The sequence below is a fragment of the Mustela nivalis genome, assembly GCF_964662115.1.
Source record: "Mustela nivalis genome assembly, chromosome: 19".
NCBI lineage: Eukaryota > Metazoa > Chordata > Mammalia > Carnivora > Mustelidae > Mustela > Mustela nivalis.
The window spans coordinates 16,678,863-16,698,586 of NC_139038.1; the positions used below are offsets into that span (position 1 = coordinate 16,678,863).

A 19,724-nucleotide genomic window follows, 5' to 3' on the forward strand; every position below is an offset into this window, starting at 1 on the left:
GGGTCCCTGACTTACATAACTGCTGCCCCAGCCACTAGCCAAGTACCCAGACTAGAGCAGTGGCTCATTAAATGTGTGCGTGAAAATCCAGGTTCTCTCTCACCCACAGACAAAGTATCCGGTGCTGGAGAAAGGGGCCGGGGAAAGTCCGCCGAGGCTGTGAGGTGCTCTAGGAAGGATGGCGGGGTGAGGTGGAGGCCACTGGATTCGCCGAGGACAGGGCTGGGTCTCCGCAGCCTCGGTCCTCAGGATGGGGCTGAAAATTGCGTGACCCCCAAGGGCCTTGTCACACAGAGGCTCATACCTGGTAGAAGTGGTTGACAGCGCGGCTCCTGGGACCCTTGGGGGTGAAGCTGACATACAGTGTGGAGTTTTCCTTGCTGTGGAGAGAGGGAAGAGCAGAGGTAGGACGGGGAGACGAGGGCCGCATCTCCAGCAGAGCAGGGACCAGGGGCCGGGGCAGCCTCCGAGGGCCTCCCCAGGGATCACGCAGGCAAGCTTTCCTGTTACCCAGCGCTTTGCTGTTTCCCTCTGGGAAGTGAGGCTCGTGGAAGGGGTCCGTCTGCTGCCCGGCATCCTGCCGCGGGGGGCCTGGGCTGGAACCCAGGTGGGTGTGCTTTGGAGCTGTGTGCTCCCCACCACTCAAGGTCCCCCTCGCCCCATGAGGGTCTCCGCTGTCCTCTGGGTCCTTTAGCTCCTGCACAACGGCACCAGCCTCTAGTTTCCTCGCCATCTCATCCTTCCAGTGACCTTCCTAATGTCGCCGTCTGATCCTGCCGTCTACCTACTCGGGATCCGCTGACGGCCCCGCTGCCCGCCAGGGTCAGGCCTACAGCATCCCCCATGCCCAGACCGCCCGCTGCACACCCCACACGCATTGTCCCCGTGCCCGCACACTCCCTGTTCCCCAAACCCACCCCACTGTCTGCTGCTTCCGTTCACCTACGCTCGTCTCCACTGCGACAACGTGCTTCCTCTTCCCTGGCCCTTACCTGAGCCCCTTCATTCTCCCGACCCCAGCTCAAGCCCCTACATCTCCATGAAGCCATCTCTCTTCCAACTCTCCTGGCTCTAATGTCATACCACACTTCAGACTACATCATTGTGCGTGGCATTCGCGTCCAAAAGTACCGGAGACCTTGGCTCGGTCCCTGTCCCCGGCCTCCTCCCCCTGAGCCCACTGGAGAGAGCTACTCTGCTTTTTGGGCTTCATCCCCCTTTCTGTAAATGAGAAAATCCCACTGGTGATCCCCACGGGTCCGTCCTGCCTTAATCTTGTGAGGCTCTCTTATTCTGTGCCCACGTGACCTTGGCTTCTCCTACCTGAGTAGGAGCTCTCTGTTGACAAGAGCCGTTGTGAAGAGTTTCTCCTCCCTTCCGGGTCCCTCCAGGAGGGGGCTGCTTCTAGCATGCGGTTTGGGGGTCATTTAGACCCAAATTCGGACACCAGCAGCCGTGCTGCTTAGCTGTACGCCTCTGGGGGAGATTCCCCCTTCTCTGAGCCTGCCTGTTCTCTGGTCCCGGTCCCGGGGAGGGAGCACAGCTGCCCCACAAGGGGTGGATAAGCTCAAGCCTCCATCAGCAAACCGCTGATCTCAGAACTCTTAAAGGGCCTCCGCCCTTCTGGGTGTTGAAAACTCTTGGGCTTGTGGTTGGCAGCAGCTCTGATTACCCCGCGGGGCCGAGGAAAGGGGAGGCTCTGAAGGAGAGCCCCGGGTGGGGAGGCCGAGCCCCGGGTGGGGAGGCCGAGCCCCGGGTGGGGAGGCCGAGGTGGAAGAGAAGGGCGGTGGGGCCTCAACTTACTCCTCGGTCAGGATGTTGATGGGGTACAGGACGGGGATGCTGGTGGTGGCCAAGTTGTTCTCCAAGACTTGCGAGTCCTCATTGTCACTGCGCGGGGGCAAGGCAGAGGGCAGTGTTGGGAGAAGCGCGTGGCCAGGCCCCTGGGGCCGTCTGCGAGCGGGTCAGCGGGGCCCGTGGGGGCTGCCTGGGGACCTGCTCACCAGCTCACATTGGCGTGCAGCGTGACCAAGTCCCCCCAGGAGCTGTTCAGCAGCGTATGAAACATCACGTGGAGGGCGACCTGGCAGAGCGGAAGACGGGAGTGAGGAAGGAGGCATCTGGGGGTGCCCGAGCCGAGCCCGAGCCGAGCCCTGACTCCAAAGTTCGAGCTGTCATTCCCTTTGGGGTGGTGGGGGGGGCTTCCTTACCCATTACCGGTCCCTCCGGCCCCACCTCAGCCTGGCCCCTCGGAGACACTCACCACACTGTCTGCTTTAAAGATGGGGGAGCTCACATTGCAGGAAAGGGTCCTGGTCAGAAGCTTGGACACCTCAGGGAGCTCCTCACAGCTCACAGGTATGTGGCTGTGGGGCTGGGGGCGAGAAGAGAAGAGGAGGAACACACTTCTTAGCGGGCAAGGCCAAGGTTCCCGGAGGCCACCAACCCTCAGGGCCCACACCCCCCTGCTCTGTCCCTGTGGGGGCACATTCTCGGGGGTGGGGGTGGGGCAGAGAATCAGGGGCACAGACAGAGGCTTCATTCAAAGATGTTCACTGCAGTGCTGTGTATCACTGTGAAAATCCAGAAGTGATCCCGCAGTTCAAGGAGCTAGGCATGGTTCGGCGCCAGGCGCGGACGCCGTGAGATCTACCCAGTCCGCAACTGTTCTAAAAATGAGCTCGAGGGGCGCCTGGGCGGCTCAGTCATGAAGCGTCTGCCTTCCGCTCAGGTCGTGATCCCAGGGTGCTGGGACCGAGTCCCGCATCGGGCTCCCTGCCTGGCAGGAGCCTGCTGCTCCCTCTCCTGCTCCCCCTCCTTGTGTTCCCTTTCTGGCTGTTTCTGTCAAATAAGTAAATAAAACCTTAAAAAAAAATGAGCTTGAGCCTTGATCCTGGGCTAAGCAGCACAGAACCTTTCATCTTCTTCATCATCTGTGAGGACAGATCTCCGTCTCCAATGGGGGAGGGAACCGGATAAGGAGACAGAGGCACCCAAGCCCTGAAGTCGAGTGACTTCTCCAGGTCCCACCTCTGGGTCACCCGGCAGGGATCTGGTAGGAACGGGAACAGGGGTCTGTCTGACTCCAGATCTCCAGTTTTTCATCACTCTACTGGACGCCCCGTGAGGAAGCGTTTAATGCTGCGGGACAAGAATAATTCAAATGTCCGCAGACAGATGACTGGATAAACCAAATGGAGCCTATCCGTACAATGGAAATATTATTTAGCCTTAAAAAAGGAAGCAAATTCGCCCAAGCCACCTCACAAGCCCCACACTAATTGGAGAAGACAGACACAAGAGGACAGTATCATATGATTCCACTTCTGTGAAAAATCGAAAGCAGCAAATTCATAGAGAGAGAAAGTCCATGAGAGATGGCGGGGGCTGAGGGAGTGGTCGCTTTTAAAGGATGGGAAGTTTGTGTTTGAGACGACGGGAACATTCCGTAGACCGACGCTGGTGGCACAGCACTGGACATGTTCTCAATGCCACCGAAGTGTGTGCTTGAAAAGGATTGAAATGGTAAATTTTCTATTATGTATATTTTACCACAATAACCATTTGTTTTTAAAATAAGGAGGAAAAATAACCAAATGAGAACAAAATGCCAGTCAGTTAGAACAGGTAGAGAATGAACGAAGACGCCATGTAATTAGTATGCACCTGCGTAGACACACAGCAGGATAAACACCAAAACGTTAAAAGCAGTAACTGCTGGTTTTAAGAATACGGGGCGGTAGTCTTCTCTCAGCTTCTCTGCGATTTCCAACTTTCTGGGGGTGATCATGCATTACTTCTGCGCTAATAATTAACAGAGTAAACGTTGTATCTAAAACAACCTAGGCCACTCCGCAAAAACACGTTGGAAAACACGTTGGTCGCCTTTCAGAGGGAGGGAGCCGGAGCTCACGAAGTCTGTGTCACAGTCTCCACTCCAGGGGACCCTCTCACGAGCCCTGCAGGTGCCCCCAGCCTCCAGGGTGGTGGGATCCGCGACCCACAGAGGGAGGGGGTGGCCGTTGGCGTGAGAACCCCGTTGTGGACCTAAGGCTTCAGCACGCCAGCTGCTGCCCACAGCTTCAGGCTGTCCTGTCTGCCCGAGGTTCTGCCAGGGGAGCAGAAGCTGTGGGGACAAGGGTGGCCTCAGGCAGGCCAGGCCTTGGTGCTCACCTTGCGCATTTCCACCTTGCGGAAGGAGAGTCCCTGGGGGAAGCTCAGGTTGAGGCGGACCCAGTAAGCGTCTTCTTGTAAGTTACTCAGCGTCAGCGACACGGAGAGGCTGGCAGACGGGGTCAGACGCAGGACTCCTGATCTGCGGGCAAGACCCGGCAAAAGTCACAAGGGCCCAGGTGCGGGAAGCAGGCTCAGAACTGAGGGATCGGCCGGGTTAGAAGAAACAGATCCACCGAAATCAGCTCCTGAGCTCAGGCTTTGAGAGACTCGACCTCATCGGATCCTGACAGGGGGGCCCAAGGGCCTGGAATTTCTCAGAGGGGGAAACTAAGGCCCACAGGACACATGTAGTGAGTGCAGAGGCGGGTGTTCTGTCTCGAAGCCCCCTGTTCTCTCCCACACCCGGGAGCTACCTCAGGGAAACACCAAGTGGGACAAAAGAGCCCACGGGATTCCAGGCCTTACCCTGGAGCGAACGACACCCCCAGGTCCGCCTCACACTTCTTGTCCTCTCCGCAGTTCTTCTCGAAAGGGATCTGAAAGGCCAAGGAGAAAGCCTAGGAGGCCCAGGCCCCAGAAGCACGAGTGACGGGCCCTGACCTCTCCAGCTGTCCCCTGCCCCCTTACCTCCTTGGTCTCTGCGTGGAGTGAGGGCCTCAGGATGGGCTGTACGTTCTTGCCCTGCAGAGCACAGAATGTGTGTGGGGGGGGGCAGGAAACAAGATGGTTAAGTTGAGGCAGCGGAACTGTCGAAAGAGGGCTGAGGAGCTCAGAGCTTGGGGCTCGGCTGGGCCGGCTTGGGGGGCCCCTCAGGAGCTCCAGGCAGCACCTCATCCTCCTGACTCCGCCCCAAGGCCACCTGCGCAGCTCCTTAAGGGACGCTGAAGCTCAGGGTGTCCACTGGACAGGAGAACCTGGCCTTTTTGACAAAGGAGCTCCAAAGCTCCGCGCAGCCCATCTTCCTTGGGCTCACCCGCCCGAGACTGGTTTCGCTGTGGTCCCCGCTGTGGTCCCCGCTGTGGTCCCGGCAGACCCCGCCCGGAGCAGCTCTCCTGCTCTCCTCGGCTCAAGGCCAGTTTTCCCAACATCTCCGGGGTTTCTGCTCCAGGTCAAGCCCTGTGCTGAGCGCCGGTTGCACACCAGAGAAACACACAGCCCGTGCCCCAGTCTGGGGGGAGAAATGACCAGCATCTTCGAGAGTTTGATGGGACAGTACGGGGTACATCCAGAGCCTGCAGAAGGGAATCCTGTCCCCCACCTGGGGGGGTCAGGGAGGCTTCCTGAAGGAATGGATCTCAACTGAATTCTAAACCACGAGCAGGAGAGAGCCCGGCGAAGAGAATGGAGCGGGAGGAAGAAAGGACAGGAGGCAAGAGAGACGGCGTCTGTGGGAGCATCAGGAAGATGCTTGGACCCCTGCAGAGCTTATGTGGGGGAGGGGCGTGGGGGGGCGGGAGCCCGCAGCAGGGTCCGGGTTCCCCTGGGCCCTGAAGCCACATTAGGCAGCTGGGATTTTATCCTGAGGGTAATGGCGTCATAGAAGTGTCCTGTGAGTTATTAGCTGAATGTTCTAGAAAGGCTCCAACCTCCTCCACTTCCAGGCCACCTGCCAAAGAACCTCCAGACCCTTCCCCCCAGGGCAGGGTTTCTGGGGGCCTCTGCTGACTGCTCCCACTCACTAGATGGGATTCCTGCCACTCGCTAGACCACATGGATTTGGTGGTTTCCTGCCACTCACTAGACCACAGCCAGCCCCCAAGTGGACATCAGGGTCCCTGTCTTGCTCAGGTGTCCTCCTTCCAGAAGCTAAGCCCACCTCTTCATTTCCCTTGAAGGTACCACCAGAGCTTTCCTTTTGCCTCAATCTACCTACCCAACGTCGACTCGTTTTGCAAGACCCAGAACCAGAGCCACGTCCCCCAGGAAGACTTTCTGGACAACTGGGAGCCTAAGTCTCTTTTTACCCTGAGTTTCTACTCCACACTGCCTGGCTTAAAAAAAAGAAAAAAGAAAAAAAAATAGTGCCGATGGCAGAGGCTGCTGATTATTTCCACATATCGTCTCTCGCCACCTGCTTTTAAAACAGACCCTCCCCTTTTTATCGGGTTATGGGGTTGGTGGAAAGGGGGTGCTGGACAGGAGGCTGCGCCTCTCAGGCTCTCAGGCGTGGCCATGTGACCAAGTTCTGACCAATGAGATGTAAGGGTGTGCATCAGTCTCAAAGGGAAGGGGGTGCCCGTCCAACCCTCTCCCCCGCCGGCTGCGTGGGGTTCTGCCGTCTTCGTTGTCTGCGTTCACACTCTGCCTCCTTTCTGAATGTCCACCTTCTCTGCTCTACTTGGGGACTGTAAGGGTCGCATCTTCCCACACCTGTCCTAACTGCCTGTTGACTCCTCTGACTCCCAGAGCAGGCTGGGAGCCCCTTCCGGGCAGGGACCATGTTTTATGTGCTTCCGTGGAGCCAGTGCCCAGAACAGGACTTTGCACAGGCAGGGGCTCCATCAACTTCCCTTAAGCCCTCAATGAGCTTTTGGTGGGCAGGGGCTTTCATGTCTGGGGAGCGAGCCACTGTTCCCTGCAGACCCCAGGAGAGTGAGCATGCACCGGGGAGCCTCAGTGGGTGCTGCCAGAAGCCACGAGAAAGAGTGCGCTTAGCAGTCCCCAGCTCCAGCTCTGCGAGAGGCCTCACGATGTCGTGATGCAGTTGATGGACGGGGACTCCGTCCGAGAGATGGATGGAACCTGCTCAGATGTTCATGCCAGGAAAAAGGAAATCCACATCTTTGGGCGGGAAGGCTCGGGCTCTTTCCACCAGATTCTGCTGCCTTGAAGCCAAACCGCTAGCTGAGCATCAAGGACTTGAGGAGAGGAAATCTGGCCTTGGCCCCAGGTGGGGAGTGTGTGGTCCAGCAGATGAGGAAAGGTACACTTTCCTCTCGTTTTACCATCATGATGGTCCCCCAATTCGGCTTTGAGGAAACTACCTGTTCACAACTAAATACACTTCGGTGAGAAGGCTGACCAGGGTGCCCTGGCCTCCCTGGAACTTGCAGCCTGAGCAGTGTTGGCTCCTGCGGAGGTCTGAGGCTGGTGCTAGGCAGGGACATTCACTGAGGGGGCTGCGGCCTGCAGGGTCCATCCGTTATCCCCTCCCCTCAAGGGCCCCCAGCGCCTCCACTGATTCTCCTTCCCACTCCTGCTTTGCCAAATACAAGCTCCCATGCGTTCCTTTCCTGCTGCATTTGGTTTCTATTGCTTAAAACCAAAGACTCCTCGATAATACAGTCCTGCTAAACTGAAATTCTACTCTCCCGTTTCCTATCAATTCCCCAGGTGAACGCTTCTTACCGCCTGTTGGTGCCTCGGCGTCCCTTCTTCCTCCGGGAGAGAGAAATTTAAGGAGATGTTGATGGGAGAGATGAGGTCTTGAATGCACACCTGGAGGTGATGGGAATGGCACGGGTGTTGTGAGTTTAATCTTCCAGTTAAATGCTCACCTGGCTTATACTTTACAAATGGTGAGACTCTAGCATCAGGCGATTACTATGCCCGGGGTCCCTTCTCAGCACAAGTCAGCTCCCTCAGCCCCAACTCCCATGGCAGACATTGCTGATCAACCACCCCACCTTTCCCACTGAGTCCTGACCAAAACCCCTGAATCTCTGTCAAACCACTCTAGGCAGCCATTACCGAGGTTTGCACAAGAAAAGAATATTCTAGAATAACTAGAATATCCTAGTTCCTTGAGAACAGGGATGGGTCTAGGCCTTTTATGTTATTCCCAGTCCCTGGGACTACAAAACTGGCACTTTGTGGGCACCCAAATCATCTTCCCCTGAACTCCTTCACCAACCCTAAGAGGCAGGCATTATTATCCCCACGTTAGAGAGGAGGAACAGAAGGTAACCCAAGTTTCCTAAGGCTTAGAGCCAGGAGGTGAGCCCAAATCCATCCAATCCCCAAGTCCAAGGTCTTCCCATCATGACACACTACCTTTTCTCTGGCAAATTTATGTCGAAAATCTCCAAATCTTATGGGGGGTAGGGGTGAGTGCAGGCAAGCAGAGGGGCACGGAGGGCAGGTATGAATGACTAGGAGAGTGAGCTCAGAACTGTTAACACTGTGATGGCTATTTGGGGGCTCACTGAGCTATTTTTTCTGCTTTTATATGTTTGGAATTTCTCCATAACAAAAAATTTAAAATGAACCTCAGGATCTTTTTGTTTTTGTCAGGAGGATGAGGGACAGAGGGAGAGAGAGAGAGAATCTCAAGCAGACTCCATGCTGAGTGTGGAGCCCGACCCGGGGCTTGATCTCACAACCCCAAGATCATGATCTGGGCTGAAATCAAGAGTTGGACGCTTAACCAACTGAGCCATCCAGGTGCCCCCAAACTTGAAGTTCTTATACACCAGTCCCACACCCAATCTCTTGTTAAATATTTAAGGGATCAGAATAATTTACCATCAACCCTATTTTACACAGGACTGTTAGAAGCAAACTGAATTTGGGTGTCTCAGCAGTTGCCCAAATTGATATTAAGAAAATGTTTTTTGGGACGCCTGGGTGGCTCAGTTGGTTAAGCGGCTGCCTTCGGCTCAGGTCATGATCCCAGCGTCCTGGGATCGAGTCCCACATCGGGCTCCTTGCTAAGCAGGGAGCCTGCTTCTCCCTCTGCTTCTGCCTGCCATTCTGTCTGCCTGTGCTCGCTCTCTCTCCCTCTCTCTGACAAATAAATAAAAATCTTAAAAAAAAAAAAAGAAAATCTTTTTCTGCAATGGATGTTAATAATAAATGACTATGGGTACCTGGCAAACCAGGATGTGCACCATAACTGTATATTCTGTAGCTATTCAAATACTTATGAAAAACTGGGTAGCAGCGTAAATATATGATGTGTGGAAAAATTAGGGGAAAAAATGGGAAGTACTTTCTAATGGTAACGATGTTAAAACGCCTACGTCCATAGATTAAGAACTAGAGGAAATATGCTAATGGTATTATTACCACTATTACATGAGGAAATGGTGGTGTCAAGAGACCCAAGGGCCTTGTGACCCAGCCAGATGGTGACCGAGCTGAGCCTTGCACCGCTGCTGCCCGGCACCGTGGTCACCACACCCGCACTTCCTAGGGCAGCCCCCACGGCTCCTTACTGGGAAGTGGAACCAGAACTTGGTGCAGGATGGGTGTCCAGTGACCACTGTGTGGCCGCTGAGTTGATGTCTCCCTCCCAGGAACAGTCCCCGGCTCCTGCTCCGATGGCCGTCCAGCTGCAGAGTGTAAGTGAGGTTGGCAACCAGGAGTCCTGGGCGGGCAGAAAAGTCAGAAGTTGAAGGGGCAGGGTTGGGGGGTGCCCTGGGGCCATAAGCAGCTGCTCTGGGAAACGACACTGACCTTGAAATTGGAGGGTGAGAGGCTTGACCTGGAAGCAGACTGTGATGTTAACTCCTTCTTTCTTCCTGTTACTGGGTGAATAGGAGCATTCCACTTCGTGTACCGGGATCTCCGCCGGGGAGAAGGTGATCTGAGTGAGGATGTCCACCACGGGCCGGGAGCTGCGGAGTGGGAAGCAACGCTCTCCCTGGGCCTCGGCTGTACTCCCAGTCCGACCTGGGGCTCCTTCTACAAGCTTCCAGAGGGCTCTAATCCCCGAAAGCAGACCTCAACAGCCCTGTCTCCTCGAAACAGTAATAATAATGGTAATTCATCAGGGCTTCCCGTTTCCTTCTCGACGCCCTCTGACCCATTTTCCATATGGAAGAATGCGCTTTGGGGAAGTGAGGGGGGGCAAGGAGAAAGGGACAGAGAACCCCAAGAAGGCTCCACGCCCAGGGCGGAGCCCACCACAGGGCTCCATCGCCCGACTCTGAGCTCAGGACGCGAACGCAAACCAAGAGTCAGACGCTCAATGGTCTGAGCCCCCAGCTAAGTGACTGGGGTAAGGCCACCCAAGGAGTAAGTGGCAGAGCTCTGACCCACATCTGGGTGACCAGGTTCTAGAGCCGTCCCCGGCTGCTGCTTCTCTAGCAGGTTGTAACGTCAGCCTGGCCTGGGTTCAACCCCCAGTGTGGCACTGAATTGCAGCCGTTTAAAGCAGAGTAAGGCGTGAAGGCTGTGCGGGAGGAGGCCCTCCCTGCCGGGGCTGGGCAAAGACCGGAGGAGCCGCGCTACACCGGGAGCTGCTCGACGGACGAGAGCCGCGGTCATCCTCAGTCCTGTCTTACCTGAGCACAACCACCAGCCCCTCGGCGCCCACAGCCACATCCGTCAGGCCGTCTCCTCCGAGGTCTTTCACCCCATGGATGGAGCGTCCAAACCATCGAAGTCCCGGGGACACCTGGGTCCCTTTGATCCGCTGAGACCAAGAGAAAAATTCCTGTTAAGCTAGGGAGAGGACGGCCGGAGGGTGGGATGAGTCGGGCCGGCGAGCGGGGTCTGGGTTTGGGGGCTTCTGGGTGCCTGCGAATGGGTTTGGGGGGCCAGGCAGGGCTCTTCTCACCTGGCTTGGCTGGGGGCTCAGCGCCCCGTGCTGCCCGTTGAAGATGTACACAGCCCCCTGCTCCTCCAGGGGGGCCCCTACGGCCACGTCCACCAGCCCATCCCCGTTGATGTCCGTCAGGGCGGCGATGGCTGCTCCAAACCGCCCAAGCGGGTAGCCAGGGTCCCCCTGCAGCTCTGAGACCACTTCAAACCCCAGCTAGGAAGGAGCAGAGTGACGGGCCCCATGTCAGTCACTTGGCCAGCCTTTGCAGGGGGCGGCCCTGAAGGAGGGGTCGGGTGCGGTCTCTCACAGAACCGGCCCAGAGCGGCGGACTGACCTGGGCTCAGGTCCCAGCTCCACCCCTGGTTGTCTGGGTGACCTTGGGGCTTTGGAAGGTGACCCAGGAAAAGCTCAGGGTTTCCCAGACGGTGACTCTGTGAGGACCACCCAAGGTGTCCTGTAGATAAAAGGTTTGGCCCTGGGCCTGGCCCACAGCCTACCCTCCCTGGGCACGGAGGCTCAGCTCCCGTGGTTCTAAAGGTCCGATCCACCGTGACCCAACAAGGAAAGCTTTCAGGATACTTGGGACCTGGGTGGGCTGGGAATCTGTTTCTCCTCCCAACGCCTGGCGCTCCGGGTCCCCACCTGTTTTTTCTGGTAGATAAACACCCGGCCTCCTCTCTGCTCCCCATAGAACAAGGGGGCTCCGATCAGCAGCAGCTCTGTCTCCCCATCTTGGTCCATGTCAACGCCACACAGCTCACCACCGAAGTAAGAGCCGATCTGTAGGGAGAGGAAGAGGACCGAGGAAGCCCCGTGGGTGGGTACGTGCTTGCAGACAGCAGGGAGCGCGACTGGCGCCCTACCAGTCCCTGACCTGCGGAAGACCCCAGGGCCGCGCTCACCTGGCTGCCGTCTATTTCCTGGATTTGGTTCCAGTGTGCTCTGTCCTCTGACTCCTGGAACAGCAGCACCCGCCCCACGTGCTGGTAGCGGGGGGCTCCAGTGGCCAGCAGCAAAGTGAGCCTTTGGGAGGGCAGCAAGGTCACTGTGTAACCTGAGAGGGGTGAGGGGAAGAGAGAGAGAAAGAATGGGCAAGAGGGCTTGGAATCAGGAGCACAGCGGCGGCTGGAAGAAGGTAAAACCCGGGACAAAAAAGAGCAGAAACTCTGGGAAACTGGGTTAGAAGCAAAGATGCTGTGAAACAGTCAGAGGACCTTCCCCAGAGAAAAGCAGCCATGAGCTCCGAGGGGCACACATCCTGCCATCTTGGTCCGACACTGCATTTCTCAAACTCTGGTCAACACACAGGCCCAGGAAAAAGCAGCCAGGAAACCTGGAGCATCTTCCTGAGCCTCAGCTGACCAGAAGGTTGGAAAAGGAGACTACACTATTTTAAAATGATCACATAAGGGGGCCCCTGGGTGGCTCAGTCAGCTGGGCATCTGCCTTCAGCTCGGGTCATGACCCCCGGTTGGGCTTCCGACTCAGTGGGGAGTCTGCTTCTCCTTCTCCCTCTGCCCCTTCGCCCTGTGTGTGCTCTCTCTCTCAAATACATAAAATCTTTTAAAAAATAAAGTGAGATATAGTCATAAGATGAATGAAAAATCTGCATGAATATTCAAAATAAGGCAGGAGACTTGAGCACATTTTGTTTGGCGGTGTAGAGACACCCAACTAGGTGTAGACACACCCAACTCGTCCACACTTGTATGGGCAACGAGGTTTCTCCCTGTGAGCACGTTGCTGGGGCGGCTGAGGAACGGCTGCCTGAAACCGGACCAGGGACCGAGCCAGCACCCATCCATTAGGGACGCTCTGATTCAGGAAGACTAACTGACCCAATTTCGTCTTCTCTGCTTAGAGTAGTGCAAAGGAGCGACACCAACAGAACCATCCGAGACGCCACCGCGCAGGAGAGGAAGGTCAAGAGAGGCTGAGCCCCTTCCCCTCCGTTTGTGCACGTTCTTGGAGTGCAGGTGTTGGGATGCTGGCGTTGGGAACTTGCCGGTGGAAATCAGGGGGAGGTTGTATTCTCAGTGCCTACGCCTCCCAGCTGTGAGATCTTGCATAATTACGCTGTGCCCTGAGGCTCAGTTTTCTCAACCGAAACACAGGGTAGGCCCACCCTCAACAGGGTGGTTTTGAGGATTCAAGACGACCACGAATAGAAAACGCTTAGTGCTATGCTAGCGACATCTAAACCAAGATCTGGAGGAGGGTAGCACCAGGGCGCCCAAGATCATATTTTTATTTATTTATTTATTTATGTGAGCAGGAATTGAAATTTTTTTTTCTTTTTTCTCTTTTTCTTTAATCATGTCCATATATACACAATATATGCAGTGTGTGTGTGTGTGTGTGTGTCTAGTGGGACCGGTGCCTAACTAGAGGGTAAAATAGGGATTATTTTTTCTTGAACGAGCAACGTTGCTGGCTGGCTCGCAGAACACTGTAGGACACAAAGCCCCCCGAAGGTGATAGTGTAGGAGCTAAGGGTAATAGGGCCGCCTGGGGCAGGGGTCGGTCAGTTGAACAACCAACTTTTGATTTCAGCTCAGATCATGATCTTGGGGTCCTGGAATCAAGCCCCGCGTCAGGCTCCTGCTCAATGGGGAGTGACCTCCGGGATCCTCTCGCTCCCTCTGCCCCTCCCCCCGGCTTGTCGGCTCTGGAATGCACGTGCTCTCTGTCTCTAACAAAAAAATAGAAAATTTTTTTATATTTTATTATATTAATTTTATTATATTTTAATTATATTAAAAAAATAAATAGTGTACATAATAAAGATACCAACTAGCAGGGTTATAGTAAGAATAAAATGACATAAAATTTGTCAATACATGTCATGTGCTTAGACCAGGGCCTGACACATAATATTCAGTAAGGAACGTCGAAAGGGAGAGAGAGAGAAAGTCCGAGAGGGCAGCTTTGCTTAGAAGAGTAGACGCAACATGAAGGGCACTAATTTTCCCAAGGAAATTGTGTAATAAAGTCTTTGTTTCTGGGAGTTTATTTTTAAAATTTTTTATAAAGCATAGATATATTTTTAAGATTTTATGTATTTATTTGTCATTTGTCATTTTATTTATTATTTGCAGAGAGAGAGAGTGAGCACAAGAGGGTTTGTGGCAGGCAGAGGAAGAAGTGGGCTCCCTGGCCGGCAGGGAGTCTGATGCGGGGCTCCATCCCAGGACCCCAAGATCATGATCTGAGCTGAAGGCAGATGCCCAACCGACTGAACCACCCAGGTATCCCTGTTCTGCGAGTTTAATAAAGACGTGGCCTGCCCCTATACACTCATGGATGAAGCGGGGTGAGAGGGTTTCTAGGTAGAGCCTGGAAGCAGTCCTATCCCAGGGCTCTTGAAGCCAGTCTGTGCCTTGACACAGGATGACTACATGAGCATGAACCAGAAGAGCTATAACCTCTGTTCACAAGAGTAGGGCCTCTGTGTCTGAGACGGGTACCCCTTGGGTTGACCAGCAGCCCCAGAACTGTGCAGGACAAGCTCCCGACAGGGGTACCATGAGGCAGAGAGAAGCAGCTGCAACTGTGGGCTGACCAGGTGCCTTTGTTCCGCCCTTGGCATCGGAAGAACTCTTGAGGTGAATCAACCTTGGAGTTCGTGGGCAATTCTAGAGGAGGAAGCCGCAAGAAGGACCTTCTGGTCCCCTTACTAATGAGGCAGGCTGCTGTAAAATGGACCCAGAATTTAATTTATGGGTAAGACCCAGAGAGGTGGCTAAGTAGGCAAGCTTGAGCAAGCTTTGGATGGGACAGTTTCAACAACACTGGCTGGCACTGGTCTACCAAGGGTGGTCCTTAGCTAACTAGAGAGTCAGGTCGGGGGGGATACTGGCTTGGTGTGTGGAAGTTGGGTAAAGAAGGTGGCTGGGGATACGGGCTCAGGGTTGGCTGGCAAACTGCTCACAGGCCCCTTGTACACGATCTGTAGGAGTTAGCTAGCCCTGGGAGGGGCAGTGTCTCTGCGACTCACAAGGCCTCAAGATGTCCAAGCATCATAAAATGCAGAAAACAAAAACATGACTACGACACAGCGGAGGAGATATTACGGGGAAAATTAAGAACATTAAAGCCCTGGGGCACCTGGGTGGCTCAGTGGGTTAAGTCTCTGCCTTTGGCTCAGGTCATGATCTCAGGGTCCTGGGATCGAGCCCCACATCGGGCTCTCTGCTCAGCAGAGCCTACTTCCCTCTCTCTCTCTCTGCCTGCCTCTCTGCCTACTTGTGATAAATAAAATCTTAAAAAAAAATAATGAACATTACAGCCCTATTTAAACTCTGAGTTTGTTCATGCTGGTTGCTTAACTGCCTTCATTACGGTTTTAAAAGTTGTTCTGAGTGACCCTGGCCCCTCAGACCAAAAGAAAGCACCAGAAAAGTACTCACCCAAATAGCCTGATCTCGCTTCCGGTGTCAGTGGCTCATTCCCAACAAAACTGTCATCCTGCAGGTCTGCCGTCAGGTCTAGGAAGCCCCCAGCCCAGTCCTTGGCTCCAACCGCGCCCACGACGCCATGGCCCTGCGCAGGAGGAGACGAGCAGGCTTAGCCTGGTGCCCACAGCGTCCTTCAGCCCGCCCACCCCCGCTTCGGGCGCTCACGTGGCCGAGGTCAGCGCTGATCCCGCTGGAGGACAGCTCCATGTTGAAGGATGTCAGGTCCTGTTTGCTGGTGCCTAGGGACGAGGTGAAGAGAAAGGGTGGACACTCGAGGAAGGACCGAGAAAGCAGCGCGGCCCCGGCCTTTGGGCAAGGTAGAAGCCGCCGGCACGACCGTCGGACTGGGCAGCGACGTGGGCTGAGCTCAGCGTGAAGCCGGGCAAACGAGAAGCTCTGAGCTCCTGCTCCCACTCGGGCTTCCCCACCACGTCATCAGGTCGGGATGGTTCTACGTTCACAAAGCGTCTGCGGCCTTCTCTGAGGAGCGTGCCGGCCCCACGCAGGGCCCAGCCACCCTCGCCTTTGGCCTGACAACTGTCGCCCCTTACCCAGTCAGTCCCTGACTTCGTTCTTCCTCTTGTCCTGTCTTTCTTCTGCAGAGCAAGCCGGAGTGATCTTTTGCAAAAATGTCTATCAGAGCACATGTTTCCGTTTCTCAAAAACCCTTTATCCGTGGCCATCGCCGTTGGGATCAGCCCAGCTGCTTACAAGGACCTGGAAGGCCCGGCCTCTCCCGACCACGTTGTCTCCCCGGCTCGTCGGCGCCTGCTCCTCCGGCCCGCCTGCCCTCCCCACCTCTGGGCCCCACGCTGGCTCTTCTCCGACTCCAACGCCCTTTGCCCGCATTCCTCACGTGGCTGTTCGAGTCTCATCTTCCGTGTCTCGGTTCGAATGTCACCTCAGAGGCAATTCTACCTCCTTTGAAAAATAAAGCATCTAGAAAGGCCTTTTGGAAAGCCCATCTCGCGTGGCTTCCCCGTGAAATCTTTCTGTCCAGTTTATCAATTTCCTTTACAGCCTCGACCGTCATCTCTAACCGCCCGGTCCTTTTGTGTTCTGCCTTTCCTTATCCAACCTGAACATGAGCCCACGCTGACAATATCCCTGAGTGTGTTTTTTTTCTTTTTTGGATCTTATTTATTTATTTGACGGAGAGAGAGCACAAGTAAGCAGAGCATCAGACAGAGGGAGAGGGAGAAGCGGGCTCTCCACCGAGCAGGGAGCCCGACGTGGGGCTCCATCCCAAGGATCATGACCTGAGCGGAAGGCCGCCGCCCACCTGACTGAGCCACCCGGGTGCCCCTGAATGTCTTATTCCCAGTACCTGGTTAGTGCAAGCTTGAATTAATAAAATGAAAATCATCCCACCAGCCTTACAAAGCTTCTGAGAGGAAGGAATTAAATGATATAGAAAAAGTGCCTGTTACCTTGCAAAGCTTTCAAGAAACACAGCAATGACCATGATTTTGTTCGTTGTTCGTTCACTGCATAATAATACTGCACATAATGGGGAGGCTCTGAGAGGGAGCATACAGCCCTTAACAGTGGCACCCGGAAAGAAGCCCTCAGCCTAGACTCGGGCTCTGGGAAAACGTATCAGAGGAAGTGACATCTAAGATACCATCTGAAGCATGTGTCAGGGCAGGTCAGGATAGGCGATCAGAGCCAGAGATAACCAGCTCTGCGATTTACAGAGGGCCTGAGAGGTACCAAGCACTCTGCTAAGCTGGGGTTGGGGCTTGAATTGTGTTGTCTAAAAAAAAAAAAAAAAAAAGTTATTTTCACGACCTAAGCCCTAGTACGTGAGAATATGACCTTGTTTGGAAATAGGGTCTTTACAGTGCAATCGAGTTAAAATAAGGTCACCGGGATAGGCCTCGATCCGACAGGATCCAATATTTTACAGTGTCGCTATGAAAGAGTGAAGTGTGGACGCAGAGAGACAGACACGCACAGACAGGAGGACGTGAGGACAGACATGCAGTGGCTTGTAGACACTCAGATGACAGAAGTGATGCAGCCACAAGCCAAGGGATGCCAGGGGCTGCTGCGGATGCCAGAAGTTAGAGGAGGCAAGAAGTGTTCTCTCCGAGACCTGTCAGAAAGAGCCCGCCCCCGCCCGCCCCTTGACCTCCGACTTCCGGCCTCCTGAAGTACAAGACAATAAATTCCTGTTGGTTTAAGCCTCTCGGTTTTGGGTACTTTGTTACAACAGCCTTAGGAAACTAGTACAACAGTCAAACCTCCCAAAGCTGTGAGATTGGTATTATTAGCCCCAGTTCGCGGAGAACTCAGCAAGCCTCAGAGAGAGAAAGTAACCTGGCTGAGGTCACACAGCACAGGCAGAGCGCCTTCCTGAGCGGTCCGCCCAGTCCCATTATATACACCACTTGCTTCTTCAACCGAACCAAACCCAAAGCCCGTGTCCTAGCACAGGGGCCTTCCCAGAGGGAATCCCGTAGCTTTCAGCAGACCAGGACTCCTGGGAAAATACCCTCACCCAGAGCAAGTCCTCCATCCCGAGACTGCAGTCCAACCTTCTCTTACTGCAGACCAAGAGGGCCTGAGGGCTCCCTGCACTTGGTCCCCAGCCCACTGGTCCCCCTTCAGTAAGTGGAGACAAGAGAAAATGAGGGAGCTGAGCGGGGGTGGGGAGAGTGGGAGATTCTACTTCTTCCACAGGCCTCGGTTAACAACAGCAAGCTAGAGGTCAGTCCGGGGCCTCACCCTGGCCCCAGCTGACTTTTAGGAGCAAGATGGAATTTCAGGGGGAGGCAGAGGCTGCTCCTCAAGGGGCCGGCCCCCCAAACTCCCCTCTGAGGCCCTTTTCCAGGAGAGCCCGTCGCACAGCCTCAGACGCTCCGAGCTCCCGCCACCATCACCAGCACGTGGCTAGTCTGGTCGCCCCTGATGAGCTTCCGTAAGCGACTTCCCCTCTCTGCCCCCCACCCCGGGTTCGCCACTCACCCTCAATGACATAGATCTTCTTCTGCAGCTCAGTGAACAGATCTTTAAGCTTCTCAAATGTGTCCAGGATCTTTACAAAATCCTTCGCAGGTTTTGAGGCAAATTCATGGAGCCTTTCCTGACTTTCCTTGGTCTCAAAATGCTTCCCGATCTGTGAGAGAGGGAAGACTGGAGAGTTGGCGTCCCCAGATTCGCAGATAAGGCCCTGGCCCCTGAGGAGAAAGGGGGGGTGGGGATCGGGAACAGGAGAGGCAGGATAGGACTTGGGAAGTGGCCAGCACCCGGCCATACCCCGATGATGTAGCGGGTGATGTCTTTGGCTGAGTCAATGTTGGCGTGGTCAGTGGCTTCCCCATCAGTGATGATGATAAGCACTTTGGTGGCATCTGGCCGGGCCCCCAGGTCTTGCCGGAACACCTCTGTCCTGTGTCCCAGAAGAGGCGCATGTGAGCGACTCCCCCACATCATGAGGGCTCTCCCGACTCACTCAGCTCATTAAGTCACTGTCCTGTTGCTTATGCAAAAGCCCTTCTCCCATCCCCCAGGCAGGCAGGTGTTCCCAGACTTCCAAGTTCTCTTCTGAACTTCCTACCTCACCTCGGCTGCCACCCCACTCCTTCCAGACTGGCAGTCTTCGATGGAACTCTGGGTTGCCAGAGGTTGTCCTGGAGCCCATGGACAGTGACGGGGAGGCTTTGTGAGGAGAGACCCTGGGCTTCCTACTCTCCAGTTCAACCACACAACAACTACCCTTTTATTGGGTAGACATGTTGGGGATCCAGGTGCAATTTCAATGCAGAAAACGGGCTCCACGGCTAGAGAAAACTGGGGAGTCATGCTTCCAGAACGAGCTCATCTGGCAGCGCCCCACCATTGATGGCCAGGCTGCCTGTAGGTGTCTCTGCTACAGCATGTCTCCAGGGAATGGAAGTCACCTATTGCCTTTCAGTTTTCCCCAGATCATGAGCTCCCCCGGGGTAGGAACGCGTCTGATTTCCTCCTGTGTCTCTGGCTCCTGACACAGGGCAGGTGCTCAGCGCATATGACATGGAAGGGAGAAGGGAGTCCTGAACACTGGACAGGCCCGTGCTCCAAAGTCGCACCTGCCCATGGTCTCCTTCTGGAGCAAGACAGGGTGCCCCGTTTCTGTTAGGACAGCAGTGCTCCCTGTGCCATCTGATCCTGCCTCCCCACCCCACAGCTCACTAGAGACGGACAATTAATCCAAGAGCAGCCAGTCTACACAGAGTATAGCCCTTGACTTATGACGGGACCTAGCTTGGGAGCAGAAGCTGAGAGTCACACAGCAGGGTTGGGGGTGGGTGGGAAGTGACAGGTGGAGAAGCTCTGATGGGGCAGGGCCAAGGCCTCTGTTCCATCTTGGGTGCAAACTGTTTCCCCAGCCTCTGTCCACATAGACATGGCCTCTCATGGCTCCTGTTCATGGCTTTCTACCCTGGTTTAAGCCGCCGTCACCGCTCATCTCTATTTTTAGCCTTCGACCTGGCCTTCCTGCCCCACCCCGTCCCCTCCACAGCTTAACAGCCCTGCAACCGGAGGGATAAATATGTATTTATCCCTCTGGGATAAATTTAAATATATATTTAATATAAATATATATATAAAATATAATA

At 54.9% G+C, this 19,724-nt stretch overlaps 1 protein-coding gene and 1 long non-coding RNA gene across 5 annotated transcripts in view; one reads left to right on the top strand and one right to left on the bottom strand.

Moving 5' to 3' along the window:
- The window catches only part of ITGAL (integrin subunit alpha L), a 37,701-nt gene that overhangs the window by 9,117 nt on the left and 8,860 nt on the right, over window positions 1–19,724 (bottom strand). For 2 of the 3 annotated variants that reach the window (XM_082714282.1, XM_082714283.1), the window contains exons 8-25: window positions 18,382–18,514; window positions 18,091–18,241; window positions 15,286–15,359; window positions 15,073–15,205; window positions 11,566–11,717; window positions 11,306–11,443; window positions 10,679–10,876; window positions 10,404–10,534; window positions 9,574–9,734; window positions 9,333–9,484; window positions 7,525–7,614; window positions 4,804–4,857; window positions 4,642–4,712; window positions 4,174–4,315; window positions 2,264–2,374; window positions 2,004–2,083; window positions 1,804–1,890; window positions 305–380 (exon numbers count right to left, since the gene is read on the bottom strand). In XM_082714282.1, coding sequence (XP_082570408.1) covers window positions 305–380; window positions 1,804–1,890; window positions 2,004–2,083; window positions 2,264–2,374; window positions 4,174–4,315; window positions 4,642–4,712; window positions 4,804–4,857; window positions 7,525–7,614; window positions 9,333–9,484; window positions 9,574–9,734; window positions 10,404–10,534; window positions 10,679–10,876; window positions 11,306–11,443; window positions 11,566–11,717; window positions 15,073–15,205; window positions 15,286–15,359; window positions 18,091–18,241; window positions 18,382–18,514 — 2,134 coding nt within the window. Of the gene's footprint in view, window positions 1–103; window positions 381–1,803; window positions 1,891–2,003; window positions 2,084–2,263; window positions 2,375–4,173; window positions 4,316–4,641; window positions 4,713–4,803; window positions 4,858–7,524; window positions 7,615–9,332; window positions 9,485–9,573; window positions 9,735–10,403; window positions 10,535–10,678; window positions 10,877–11,305; window positions 11,444–11,565; window positions 11,718–15,072; window positions 15,206–15,285; window positions 15,360–18,090; window positions 18,242–18,381; window positions 18,515–19,724 lie in introns of all 3 variants that reach the window. The other variant, XR_014306433.1, reaches the window with a different exon arrangement.
- Window positions 9,363–13,360, top strand: LOC309854865. 2 transcript variants are annotated; one of them, XR_014306458.1, is made up of 3 exons: window positions 9,363–9,458; window positions 9,657–9,878; window positions 12,525–13,360. It is a non-coding gene; the product is annotated as an uncharacterized lncRNA (long non-coding RNA). The 2 variants fall into 2 exon arrangements; XR_014306459.1 differs by lacking the exon at window positions 12,525–13,360 and having other exon boundaries at window positions 9,657–9,886.